The sequence below is a fragment of the Pinus tabuliformis genome, chromosome 1_1 (genome assembly GCF_031772625.1).
Source record: "Pinus tabuliformis cultivar Carrire ecotype Pingquan chromosome 1_1, CPIR1, whole genome shotgun sequence".
NCBI classification, from domain to species: Eukaryota; Viridiplantae; Streptophyta; class Pinopsida; order Pinales; family Pinaceae; genus Pinus; species Pinus tabuliformis.
Window position 1 is genome coordinate 548,249,027 of NC_142297.1, and position 15,163 is coordinate 548,264,189.

At 39.0% G+C, this 15,163-nt stretch overlaps 1 protein-coding gene across 1 annotated transcript; it reads left to right on the forward strand.

Moving 5' to 3' along the window:
* The first annotated feature begins 11,060 nt into the window (after window positions 1–11,060).
* On the forward strand, window positions 11,061–12,449 carry LOC149214284 (uncharacterized). Its single transcript, XM_089392254.1, has one exon. The coding sequence runs from the start codon at window positions 11,855–11,857 to the stop codon at window positions 12,377–12,379; it is 525 nt and encodes a 174-aa protein (XP_089248380.1). The 5' UTR covers window positions 11,061–11,854; the 3' UTR covers window positions 12,380–12,449.
* Window positions 12,450–15,163: the final 2,714 nt, after the last annotated feature.

The following is a 15,163-nucleotide window of genomic DNA, read 5'->3' on the forward strand; positions in this document are numbered from 1 at the left end:
GACTACTGGGCATTTCGGGGTCGAGAAAACAGTGGCAGTACCGCAAAATTATTTCTATTAGCCGAATCTTCGACAGGATGTTGGGAAGTACATCATATCATGTACTGCCTGTGCCATTGCCAAACCGACCATTAAGAAGCACGACTTCTGTACCCCGTTGCCTACCCCTAGTCGACCGTGGGAATCCATCTCCATGGATTACATGTCAGGCCTTCCTTCCACTAAGCATGGAAATGACTGTGTTTTTGTGGTCGTCGACAGGTTCTCGAAGATGGCCATTATGGTGGCCTGCAAGAAGAATATCACAGTAGAAGCCACTGCTAAACTCTTCTTTGAATGAGTGTGGGTGCACTTTGGGATCCCACAGTCTATCATCTCAGATCGGGACAGTCGGTTTCTCAGCACATTTTGGTCCAGTCTCTGGTCAATGCTGGACACCAAACTCACGAAGTCCACAGCCTTCCATCCTCAAACTGATGGCCAGACAGAGGTTGTCAATAGGATGATTGTGCACATTCTGCGCATGTATAACTCAAAGCATCCACGCACATGGGATGAGAGCCTCCCCTATGTTCAGCACAGCTACAATCGAGCTCTTCACAGCTCCACTGGCCATAGCCCTTTTCAGGTGGGTTTGGGATTCCAGCCACTATGCCCCATTGATGTGGACATGCCACTTGCAGCTACCCACATGAATTCAGCTCATGTCCAGTCCGAAACAGATAAGACCACCAGCTTCATTGAGCGCATCCAACATATTCGCCATCAGGTCCATGACATTCTTGAGAAATCAGCTGCCAAGTACAAGCAGCGACATGATCAACATCGGGTGCCACACAAGTTTCAGGTGGGCGACAAAGTCTGGTTGCATTTGCAAAAGGAACGCCTTACTGGAGCCTATCGAAAATTGAAACCACTCTGATATGGTCCTTACACCATTACTAAGGCTATGAGAGACAATGCATTTGAGCTCAGCATTCCCCCATTCCTTGGCCTGCACCCAGTGTTCAATGTGGACTGCATGCAGCCATAGTTTCCACCATTGCTAGACACATCCGACATTGCAGAACATCTCAAACCCACAGAATTAAATCCAGATTGCATGGAACAAGCTGCAACTGATCGGATCATGGACACACAAATCAAGAACACTCGCCAACAGAATATCCAACTGTATCGAGTTGTCAAAGCAGGCCAACTCCTTCAGCAGGGCAAGTGGCTCACCAGGGAACAAGTTCAACAGAAGTTTCCTCATCTCGTGGAGGAGCTCAACGCAATGGGGACCATTGCTTCCTAAGGGGGGAGGAATGATCCAGGTGGATATTGGTGGCCACCTGCCAAGTCCACCTTGACCCCCACCATTGTCTTTCTCAGCATTTTCAGTTTCCTTAATTGTAGCACAACTTACTATTTTTAGCAGTTTTTCGGGTCCTGAACTTCCGGAGCCGTTTTGAGGCCCTAAACGACGTTTTTTGGGGAATCCGGAGGCAACATGGGTCCATGGAATGGACCGATGTTGCCCGTTCCAACAATGATAGTGCTCGGATAGATCTTTCTAATGAGCTATTGTACACGTCAAACGGAGATCATATGCCAAAGTTACGACCCCGAGAAGTTGGTGTACCAATTTACCCCAAACGGGGCCCACAGTTTGGCGTTTCATCTCCTAGGGTTAGGTTTTGGAATGTTAAGGGTTTTCCATTGTTTCTCAACAATAAATAGGCCTTCGAGCCTCATTGTAACACAGTTCAGAGGCATGTAGCCACCACATCTCTTCTCAGAGATAAGCTACCATTGCCCTAGCTGGTTTATTTCCATTTCTGATTGTAAGCATATTTCAGTATTTTCCATTAATGAAATGAAGTATTATTTCTGTTGCATCTTTGTGTATATGGTTATCTCTGTAATTTGTTGCGTTCCTGTTTAAATCCGGATCAGTGATGTAATCAGCGTATAAAGTTGATACAACGTATATCTATTGAGGTATGTAAGTTGCCTTATTATGATGGATTGGATGATGTCAGTATGTTTCTTGACCATTTTGAAAGGGACGTACCAAAGGAGCATCGGTTACAGGCCTTAGATCTAACATTGAGAGATATACCTGCAAGATGGTGGGGTACACACAAAGATAATTTGGTTGATTGGAAGGAATATCATAGAATGATGTGATTAAGATTTGGTTATGAAAACACCCAACTCACCGAAAAATACACAGGAAAGGATGATCTGTGCGAACATCTAGCTCGATGGATTAAGGCGTGGGGTGAGGTACCCCAACTAGAGTGGGAGCATATATTTATTCATACCCTGGATGTTATCCCAAGGAACTGGTATTTAGAGACAGAGCTACGACACAGGACTGACGATTGGGATGAAATGAAGGAGAGTTTCTTGTTGACATTAAGTTTTGCAGATGGGTTCAAATGCATTGATGAAGAGCTTTAGGATATTAAAGCAACAATCTTCTAAACACCCATAGATCCTATCACTTGGAGACAGCCTGATTGGAGTACACAGCTACAACATGCCTTGGAATGTTACAATGTTACTACGAAAGAAGGCGATGAGGATTCACAGAATATTAATATCCTTGTGTCAGAGGTACTACGCGAAGTTGCGAGACCTGATGCAGAGATCCCTGATATCTCACAACTGATGCACACAAAACAGGTAAATATTGGCTCAGAAGCATAACTGAAATTCGTGAACATTGGCGACTATTGGGATGAAGACACAGTGGATAAGGTTGCTGAATTATTACACAAATATCAAGATTTATTTCCAACTAAGTTCTCTGACTTAAAGGGGATAGTAGAAGATTTGGGTGTGATGAAGATCAATCTAAAACTAGACGTAAAGTCGGTTAAGCAACGCCCATATCAGTTGAATCCCAAATACAAGGAAAAGGTAAGAGAGGAACTCGATAAGATGCTCGCAGCAGGAATAATTGAGCCCGTAGAAGAATCAGAATGGGTCAGTCCTATGGTGGTCCATGAGAAGAAAATGAAGGTGATATCGGGATTTGCATAGATCTATGGAAGTTAAATGATGCATGTGTACATGATTCATTCCCTGCACTGTTTACAGATGAAGTTCTCGAAAATGTCGGTGGACAGGAAGCAGCTCATGGTCCGAGAACAACGAGCATTACTGGTTATTAGTGAAGTCAAGACTAACAAGCAACAAATTGTCAAGGAAAAGGCACATGCACTCAAAGAACATGCAAAGAATGCAATGAATATATTAGTTATTTAATCATGAAATTCCCATATATAGAGATGGTCTAAAATAATTTTGATACAATTGCATGTTTAAGGGAAGTATGGGGAGGAGGAAAATTGAAAAGGGTTGCACAAGTGGTGTACAAATTCTATTCTAAAAGATTTAAATTTTTTCCTTTGTTAAGGGAAATACGGGGAGGAGGAAAATTGAAGGGTTACACAAGTGGTGTGCAAAGTCTATTATAAAAGATTCAAAGATTTTACTTTTATTAGAACTTGGGAAATATGAATAGCTCACAACTTACAAATTTTTGAAGGTAAAATGGTTCTTCCCATAAAAGTGATGTTGAGAGTGTACTAAACTTGATGGTTGCACAAGGGATTCAAAACCCAAAATCTTTAGACTCGTCGTTAAGGAACAAATAGAGAAAAGCATTGCATGCGCCTACTTCAATGGAGCCTATCAAGGAGACCCACCATTATTTGTTGTTGGAAGTGTGATTCATATTAATGATCATCATGTAATCACCTAATGTGTCCTTATGTAAGGGGACTAACAACATGGTGAAGCTAATGACTTCAAAACTACTACCAAATTTGGCAATGGAAAATGGCCCATAAAATATTAAAATCTTTAGCAACTCACAAAATCTAGTAAAACTAGCTAAATGGAACAAATTCATTCAAAAAAATTATTATTCAACCTATTCTAGAGGAGAGACAACTTTCTTGCACAAATTTTAATTTGTGTAGAAAATCCTGTAGATTCACAAGCTTGTGTAATGTACTAAAGCATAGGACAATAATCTACTTCTACTTTCAACCAGCGGAAGCCAATAGATTGATGGAAAACAATATGAACAAGAAGAAAACAAATCAACAACACATAACACAAGATTTACCTGGGGAAAGCCACTACTCAAAACCCCACTATCTGTATTGCATATATCAGAAATATGAGTGAAGATACAAAGCTTGTTCTCACTAGAACAATTCCGCACAAGTATGCTCAACTCTCTTAGCTCACAAACTAGCTCTTGGCCAACACTTAGCCAATTATGCAGTTCTCCAAGCCTCTAATCTCTTGCATAATTCCTAGGATGAAGAGCCCGTATTTAAAGGGAATTCATGCTTCTAAAATTCCGCAATCCAAACATAGGATCAATCTTTGATGCATGTATAATATTTACACTCCAGTAAATAATACAATTGATAGTACATTGTCCCTGCACTCTAGTCTCAACTGGGTCTTTCTCTGAACTAACATGCATAAGTTTCTCATGATGGAATCTTCAATTAACTGGAGTAGCACTAGTCGATGCATTAGCGCACCAACTGACTGTTAGTCCTCTATTAGTTCCACAAACAGTTTGGAACTAATTTAACTGAACTTAACTCAATACACTAAGTTATCTAATTTCCAACTCAATTTAAACTCATACTGGACCCCTAAAACTTAGGGAGAACATATACATGACTACATAAATACTTCCAATTCGAAATTCTGAAGATAATTAAGTTAATTAAACTTAATTGACTATTTACAAGTTGCTATGAGAATAGAATTCAATTATAACTCACAGTTTAATTCAAGGACAAATTATACTGAGATTTCTTGTTGCCATTTCTCAACACTCCCTCCCAACAAGAAAGGGATTATCAGCTACCCTAATCCTGTCTCTGTGAAACTTGAATTTACATCTTGACAATTCCTTTGTCAAAATGTCAGCATCTTTCTCCTCCTTGGGAATGTACTCTAACAACATAATCCACCTCAATACACAATCTCTGAGATGATGATATCATATATCAATATGCTTGGACCGATCATGAAAATTTTGATTTTCAGAGAGTTTGATACAACTCTGATTACCGTAGTAAATCACAGTTGGATCCATCTGCTGACCAAATAAACTAATAGGATCTTCCTCATCTAGATGGCCTCACATGTTGTCTGACTTGTAGCCATGTACTTTTCCTTTGCCGAACTGAGTGCAACTGATCTCTGTTTCATGTTGTACCAAGAAACTGTTGCTGACCCAATACTGAAGATCCCTCCTAATGTGCTTTTCTTGTTAGATGGACTCCCTGCCCAATCTGCATTAGTGAAGCCTTGAAGCTTCACTCCCTTTGTCTGTTTGTACCATAATCCATACTAAGAAGTGCCCCTGACGTATCTCAACACATGCTTTGTCGCATTCTAATACAACTTGGTAGGCCTAACCATCGCTTGACTAAGTTGGTTAACTGCATAGCACATATTTGATCATGTGTTCACCAAGTACATGAGTGAACCCACAAGCTGCCTGTAAATAGTAGCTTCCACTACTTCCCCTGAAGTAGCATCCTCCTTCCTCCAGTTACCTGTTAGAGGAGTCTCCATGAGTTTGCTTCTCTCCATGTGGAATCTCTTGAGTATCTCATTGGCATACTTGCCTTGAGACACAAATAACTCCCCATCTCCCTGCCATACCTACATGCCAAGAAAGTAATGCATGAGCCCCATGTCCTTCATCTCAAACTCTCGTGCAAGGTCCTCCTTACAAGACTTGATCAACTAATCATCACTTGCCAATATGAGATCATCAACATAAAGTACATTTATCAACGGTTTACCTTCCACCACTATGTGGTACAGGTTCGCATCCGCTTCACTCTTCATGAAGCCCAACCTGGTGAAGTAGCTATCTATCCCAGTGTACCAAGCACGAGGTGTTTGCTTCACCCCATTCAAAGCTCTCTTGATATGGAACACAAGTGACTCACGGTCAAAGGTTTCAAAACCTTCAGGTTGTTCTATATACACCTCTTCCTCAATCATGTAATTAAGGAAGGTTGTCTTTACATCCATATGATGTATCTTCCAACCCATATGTGTTGATACTGCCAGTATAGATCTGATTGACGAGCAAAGGTCTCATCATAGTCAATCCTCTCTACCTGTGAAAAGCCACGGGCCACAAATCTAGCCTTATGCTTCTCCACACTACCATCTACAGCTTACTTTACCTTGTAAAGCCAATGGGAGCTCACCACTGACTTGTCCTTCGGTCTCGAGACCACATCTCAAACATTGTTACAAACTATGAAGTCATACTCCTCCACCACAACATCAACCCAAACCGGCTGCTGCACTACTTCCTTAAAGGAAGATGAATCTGGAATAACACATTCACCCATAAGATCCATGTGTCCATTGTACCTCTCAGGTGACCTCCTCTGCCTACGTTGAGAAGTGGTTGGTCCCACATTCTCCCATGCATCATCCAACAATATGTCAGCCTCTCTGGTGTGCTTTCTTCCCTCTCTGGAAGACTGCCTGAGTGGATGTCTCCACTCCCGAATCCTCTGCATGTGGCTACTCCACATCAATCTAAGGCTCCTCAACCTTAGGAGATAAAATCCCCTCATTCGCACGTAGCTCAAGCTCCCTCTCAAGGGAAACTCGCATGGCCTTCTCCTCATTGAATCTGACATCCATGTGAACCACTGTCATCCTGTTGGTTGGAAAATACACCCGATAGTAGGAGGCGTATCAATATACCCCACAAATATCCCCAACTTTGATGTTGTCTCAAGCTTCTTCTGTGCATCTTTGGTCACATGGCGATATACCGATGACCCAAAAATCCTGAAGTGACCAACATCTAGCCTCTTACAGGAATAAGCCTCCTTTGGTGTCTTCATCTCAAGTATCCAAGGTGGGCTACGGTTCTGAACATAAAATGTTGTGTTGCATGCCTTAGCCCATAAGTGTAGTGGTAGGCCCTAATCATGCAACGTCGTCCTTGCTACCCCTACTATGCTTTTGTTCTTCCTCAAGGCCACCCCATTCTGTTGAGCGTTATTGGGTGTCGTCAACTCCCGTTTAATCCCTTCCACTGCACAAAAGTTCTTAAACTCGTTTGAGACATACTCACCATTGTTATCACTCCATAGAGCTTTAACCTTCTTTCCCGACTCTTTCTCCACCAATGCTTTAAACTCACAAAACTTTGTGAAAGTTTGATCCTTTTTCTGCATGAAAAATATCTAGCATTTACGAGAATAGTCATCAACAAATATAACATAATACTTGTGTTTGGCTGTGGATGTTATCGAGAATGGTCCACACACATTTGAATGGAATCGCTCTAGAATAGCCTCTACTCGATTGTCTCTGTCATGAAAGAAAGAATTGGTGTATTTTCCCAAAGTACACCCCTTGCATGTATCAACTTGCTCAATCATACCTTTGGGAAGACTGGTAGAGATCTGTTGCAATATCTTTAAAGCCCCATGATGCAAGTGGCCCAATCACCTGTGCCACAACTCACCAACGTCTTGGCTCTGTAACCTTTTTGCTTTTGTTCTCAAAGCAACACACTCCTCTACCTCCAGCTTATAGAGATTCTTCGCACGAATCCCTATCTTCTTTACTTGACCAATGGCTATGTGTCGAAGGAACGCCTTTCCTTTCGAGAAGATCACATCATAGCCTCTATCCTCAAGCATGGCAATGGATACCAAGTTCTTCTTCAGCCTGGGCACATACATAACATTCTTCAAGGTGAGTGGAGCCCCATGATCCCTCTAAAAAGTAATCGTGCCCAATCCAATAACACTCTACTTCCCGTTGTCACCCATCTCGATACGCAGCTAGATATATTTCTCCTACAGGTCACTAAATAACTCTTTGTTGTCAGTCATGTGGAATGAAGCTCCACTGTCTAAGTACCATACACTTCCCATCATTGATGACACCATGCATGCAATGAGGGAAAAGTCCAATTCGAATTGAGAGGCCAAAGCCTCACCCGTCGCTCCTCCTGAGGACTTCTTCTTGGACTTCTTGAGTGGAAAATTTGTAGCAAAATGGCCTAGCTCATGACAATGAAAGCACTTAACTTTCGTCATGTCTTTCTTCTTACCTCCATGATAAGAATCTGATTTGGAATGGGAAGCTTTCCCTTTCCCCTTCTTCGCCTTAATCGCTAAGGCACAATTCTCTTCATCATCAGTCTTTGATGAAGAGCCATCCCTGGTGTTTCTACTGCATCAAATCCAATCACAGTCGTTCCTAATCCGAAAACTTCTCCCAACCATTGACAAAGTCCTGATAACTATGCCAACTCTCTAGGATTCATAGAAGAGCAAGACTCACCATATCATCCTCAGCAACCATGATTCCAACACTTCCAAGTTCATCACAACATTCAGTGAACTTAGTCAAGTATTTTGGAATAGTCTCACCTTTCTCGATTTTGATTTTTCGAAGTTTTCTCTTCAGTTCCAATTTCCTTTGGTCAGTATTGTCTTGATACATGTTCGTCAATGTTTTCCACATAGCATATGGAGTTTCCTTGCTATGGAGACTCGAGACAATGTGTTCTTGAACTCCCTCAAGGATGGAGTTTCCTTGCCATGGAGACTCGAGACAATGTGTTCTCGAACTCCCTCAAGGATTATCTGCCTCGCCTTCGCCACACACTTCTTCCATTCAGACAAATTTTTTGCATCCGATGTTGTTGGCTTAGGAATTTCTTGATCAACGAATTTCTTCAAGCCATTATCCTCTAACATAGTCTCAACTGGGTCTTTCTCTAAACTGGCATGCATGAGTTTCTCATGAGGGAATCTTCAGTTAACTCGAGTAGCACTTATGGATGCATTAGTGCACCAACTGACTGTTAGCCCTCTATTAGTTCCACAAACAGTTTGGAACTAATTTAACTGAACTTAACTCAATGAACTGAGTGATCTAATTTCCAGCTCAGTTTAAACTCATATTGGACCCCTAAAACTTAGGGAGAACATATACATGACTACATAAAGACTTCCAACTCAAAATTCCTAAGCTAATTAATTTAATTAAACTTAATTAACTATTTACAAGTTGCTATGAGAATAGAATTCAATTTTAATTCACAGTTTAATTCAAGGACAAATTAAATTGGAATTTCTTCTTGCCATTTCTCAACAATTTGTTGTTTATTCCGTCATGTGTATAGAGAGAGGAACTAGGACATTGATGGAATCTCAAAAGATGGAATAAAAATGGAAGCAAGATCTTTGGTCATCTAGGAGAAACTAGAAGGCCATGCCATTGATTATCTTCATACGCCTTCTAAATAAATAGTTCATCATAAAAAATTAAAGGATATAAATTTGTTTAACTTATGGACTATTTACATATTATCTAAAAACATAATTTTTATGAGAAAACATTGTTTTTCATATCAATGATAATGTTCTAAAAAGACAATGATATATATATATATATATATAATTTGTCAATCGGGCCAGATATATTTTTAGCTACTCATATATGACGAACAAATTTTGTTAAAATTATTATTTTCTCATAAAGACTCTTCATACAAGGTCTATGAAGATTGTTATCTTCAAAAACCTATTAACCATGAAGAAATTACATCATGGTCATGGCATGTGGTTCAAATACCTATAATAGAATCTAATGAGATAAATCCCCGTTAGCATGAAAAAATATTAGGCAAAGGTGTGATAACTCTCGCTTCCTAACGATTCGTTTGAAAATTGCACAAACAATATATTGTTTGATATATTTATCTACAATGACAAGGATGTATGATTTGCATAAATTTTTTTGTAATACTTCCAATGTCTTATGGATGTTAAACGACCCATCTTATTGGATTATTGTGCCTCCTCGATAAGATTGCTATGTTCATGTCCAAGAAAAAACAAAATTTCTCAAAGTGGAATATCAGTTCGTCATGCAAATACAAATTTTCTCATGATTATCCTTAGCGATTGTTTGTAAACATCCTTTTGTTTAATATTTGTAGGTGTTCATAGTAGCCAATGATGTGTGCATTAGTGGCTAAATCAAACAATCGCTTTCATAGTTAGGTTTATAATCAAGGTTAATTTTAGGGGCGAATAATCGCCCAAAGGCGAAATTTAAGGCTTTTTATATTTTAATGGGGCGAATTTTTAATTAAAATAATATTTTTTTTTTTATATAATTAGCCCATATTTTATTTAAAAATTAATTTATTTTTTTATTTTAGCCCAGGGCGGATAAACTAACCGAATTGTATTTGATCAAAATAGCCCCATTTTGATATTTGTGGAATCGTATTTGATCAAAATCGCCCCCATTTTGATTTACAGTTTGGATTTTCTGGTTTGGGAGTGGTTTGTGAGGGTCGATTTGGTCCCGGGAGTGGTTTGTGAGGGTTGATTTGGTCATGGAATGTTAGATTTATTTTGAAATGGAGGGCGGCTCCCTGTTTTGATGGATTCAGCCCGCTGTTTTGGTGTATATGGCTCCCTGGGTTCTTGTATAAAAATGGTTTTGAAATAGGTTTTTTCATCCTAGTTCACAAATATAGCAGCAGCAGTTTCGGTGGGATATTCTTGCATTTTCAGATTTCAATCCGCTTATTCTTCTCTGGTTTCGGTATCCATTGTTTCTTGGATTTGAATGGCTCATGCCACTGCAGCAGCAGCAACAACAGTCGGTACTTTTGTTCGCTGAGCGCGAGAAATTAGGCCCCTTTATTCTCATGTTCGTGTAAAAGGTATATTAACTCTGCTGATATTCAAGCATGGGATAAGTAGCCGTGATCTGCACCATTTTTGCAGTAACTTTCTGGTCATTGTTGTTTTATCTGTTGCTTATATCACGCCTATTTCGTTAAATGTCCGTTTCTTTTTCCTTTGGTGTTCCCTTTCATTCTGTTAGTTTTCTTATAGCTGTAGATTGTGCTCATTTTTGTGCAATCCAGATGTGTTCTTGGGTGTTTAATGTCAAAATACGCTGTCATTTTTATTTTCAGGGTTATTTTATCAGATGATAGGTTAATTAAAAATTTCAATTCGCTGAATACCATGGACTATGGCTACCAAGGACGAATGGGCATTCACCAGCAAAATGGTAGAACAAATTCCTACTTAGATCAGGATAGCATGATGCCATTTGGCAATAGGAGTCAGCACGCAGTGAGAAATTCTCAATCCCATGTTCTTCCAAGATATGGAGGTTACCAGCAGTAATATCCAGCCTATAAACACCAAATTCTGCGTCCATCTGAGGGTGCAGGACAAGAAATTCATCAGAGACAAACTTACTCAAATTCCGAACACAGTGTTCAATAAATATTCAGTTTTAATGCAGAAAAGTAATGATGACCGATAATGACAGGCCAAGGCTTTTGGGCCCAGGTCATCTGTAGCAGGTCTTTAGAGGATTGTGTATTTAGAATTTGGTAGCTTGTCTGTAAAACGTTGAAAATCCCGTGTTCTAAGTTTTTACAATCCTGTGTTCTGTTAGCAACAGTGTCTTTGTTGAATTTCGATTTCTGTCATTAACATTCAGAGTCTAAGGATTGCAATTTCAATTTTATTCTAACATCAAACAAAGGGCCATCGAGACTAGCTCTGTTATCATGTACTGAATTCTGTCAATCATGCATATCACTAATGGGAATCCCATTTCTTAGGCAGAGACCTGAGTCGTTGGCTATAGTATTAGGGTGATCCAAACCTATTGCTCTGAGTCCAAGGGTTGACTTAGTTTATTATCTATATTTTAGAGAGAATGTAAGCATCTTCATCAATTCTGCCATATTGCATATTCTTGCCCCTATTGATGAGGCAAGAATATGCAATATGGCCAGGGTTATACAGCCGCTGCTAGCAATTCTTATGGTGGAATATACAATAGGGGTGACAGTCATAACAGGAATGATAATCATGGTCGAGGTTACACAGCCTCTGCTAGCAATTCTTATCGTGGAACCTACAATAAAGGTGAAAGATACAATGCCAATGAGAATTATGGTCAGGGTTATACAGCCTCTGCTAGCAATTCTTATGGTGGAACTTATATGGGCAGTAAGAATAATGAGCAGGGTTATCCCATGTCTGCTTCCAATAGTTATGGTGAAAGATGCTATGGCAATCAGAATCATCATAGCTATGATAGTTCACACCAACAAATTCAGTCTTCTGTCTCTATTGATGGGTACCATGGCTACCAAGGACGAATGGGCATTCACCAGCAAAATGGTAGAACAAATTCCTACTTAGATCAGGATAGCATGATGCCATTTGGCAATAGGAGTCAGCACGCAGTGAGAAATTCTCAATCCCATGTTCTTCCAAGATATGGAGGTTACCAGCAGTAATATCCAGCCTATAAACACCAAATGCTGCGTCCATCTGAGGGTGCAGGACAAGAAATTCATCAGAGACAAACTTACTCAAATTCCGAACACAGTGTTCAATAAATATTCAGTTTTAATGCAGAAAAGTAATGATGACCGATAATGACAGGCCAAGGCTTTTGGGCCCAGGTCATCTGTAGCAGGTCTTTAGAGGATTGTGTATTTAGAATTTGGTAGCTTGTCTGTAAAACGTTGAAAATCCCGTGTTCTAAGTTTTTACAATCCTGTGTTCTGTTAGCAACAGTGTCTTTGTTGAATTTCGATTTCTGTCATTAACATTCAGAGTCTAAGGATTGCAATTTCAATTTTATTCTAATATAAATTATTTTATTCTAATTATATTATGGTTTTGTTCCAGTTGCGCTTTTATAAAGTTGTTAAATCATAAAATTATAAATGATTATTCAAGATGTACAATAAGTTTTGAGTTGCCGTAAATGCCGTGCAACTTTGTGCACTAGGATTTTCGTTACTGAACAAGTCGCGGTATTACTGCTGTCATTGGTTCGCAGAGAATTATGCGTTGGAAGGAAAATAAAATAGATTGTAAGGGAAGAAACCCAAAATTGAAGTTATGAGAAATTAATTTTTTTATTAAATCGAGTACAAACAAGGGAGTGAGGATTAAGCAAAATAAGTGGAGGATTAGATAGGCAAATCCTTCATTAGCAATTTGCGAAAATAGTTGCATCTAAAGTTTGATAATATGAATACCAAACGTGCCAAAAACAAAAAAGAGAAGAATTATTATAGTTTTGGTTTTGGAATATGCAGGCAGGGTAACAATATAGAATCCAAGCACCACACAAGTGACTGTTGGTGATGAACAATCCATTATAGCCTCACCCCTCCCCTAAAATTTTTCCTTGGACCGGTGAGCAAGATAGATCATCCTGTAGTTATTATTTTTTGTTTCATTAGTTTAAGGTTGTGGATTAAATTGTTCAAATCCTAAATGCATTCATTAGTTTGCATGAGATCAAAAATCCATCTCTTCAAAATCATTTACAATGATGCTTGTCATAAAAAGGTATGAGATGCATGAGTAATTTTTGTTATGTTTAGAAAGTTAACCCAATTTTCCCTTAACAATACTCAAAACTCATTATGGTCATTAGGGCTACTATTTTATGCAAACTAAACTTCAAAGACACTTGCACTTGCAAAAGTATATAAATATCTAGTGGTGGACTTTCTCATGTCAATATTTCCAGCCATTTATGCATCTCTATAACCTTCAAGCGCAACATTTTTATTATCAAAAGATAAAACATAATTACTAGTACATTTGAAATACCTTAAAATTCACTTTACTACTTGCCAATGTTCTTTGTCTGGATTTGCAAGGAATCTACTCACTACTCGAATTGAATGTGCACTATTTGGTTGGCTACATACCATGGCGTACATCAAGTTGCCAACAACTGAAATGCAAGGGATTTTACTCATTTCCTCATACTTATAATCAGAAGGTTAGCCACTACATTTTGTTATTTCTATCATATGATCTATATGCCCAATATTTGTTGCATTGGATTTGTTACCCAGTGTTAAAACGACCAGATAACAACCCTATGATGACCCATAAATAGATTTACATCAAAGCTTTCCACCTCTACTTTGGTCAGTGCACTCACATTTGGCATGTCTTGGAGGAAGGTTGATAATCTATTGCAAGGTACACTATCCATTTTATAATCATCTGATTTCATTTAATGTTTTGGGGAATACTAATATATTTCACAAGCCAAGCTGGATAATTGGTTTCTCTTGATTGTAACCTTGTTCATATGTTTCACTGGGGAAATTTCAATTTCTCCTTTAATGCAATTTCTCCTTTAATTGCATTGATGTGCCATAGAGCAATGCAATGCATCTGGATACTTGAAGTCTTGGAATTGCAGAGCAGCATTTGCTTGATTCCTTGGTAGCTGTTTGAAGATCCTAACCAAACTGATGTTTCTTTCAGAATTGTGGTTCTTTGTCATAGTAGTATAGTACGTTGTTCCTGAGATTACCTTTGGTTCTGCTATGAGATCTGTAGAGAATTGTTGAGCAAGGGGGAGGATAGCTTCATCTTAAAGCATCCCTCTACCCAACGTTAAGCTTGATGGGAAGAATTATCCTATCTTCAAGTGAAGGGTGCTAAACATATAATTGAAGAATTGATTGTTAAGACTTGTGGAGGGTAAGAAGACAAATTGCACTGTTGCTAAAGAATTAGTAAAGCTATAAGACAAATTGCACTGTTATATAGAGTGTCTATACAACAGTCTATATATTACAACTAAGCACAATGTGGAGAATAGGAAATGGAGAGAAAGTGAGAATAGGTGAAGATCCCTAGGTGAGGTTTAAAAGGCTCCAGGAGATTAATGAAGAAACTATTGAGACCCTGCATAACAATGGCACACAATCAAGCTGATATTGTGGATCCAAATTTGACCACCATGCAGAAACAGCACTAGATATCAGCAAGGTCAACAGGTTTGGAAGGATATTCGTTTGACAATCGAGTTGGCTATGTTAACAACTTAACATATTGCATTGTTGCAACTAAGTACAATCAAAATTAGAGATAAGGAGGATGAATTAAATTGGTCTAACAACCTTGATTCAGTCGGCTACACAGCAAAGCTTGGTTACAAAGCAGTGCTCACAAAGAAAACACAAGGGGAGCCAGTATGCTGGTAGAGAAGCATATGGAAAATCAAAGACGAAGTCAAAACTAAGTTGTTTAGAAAA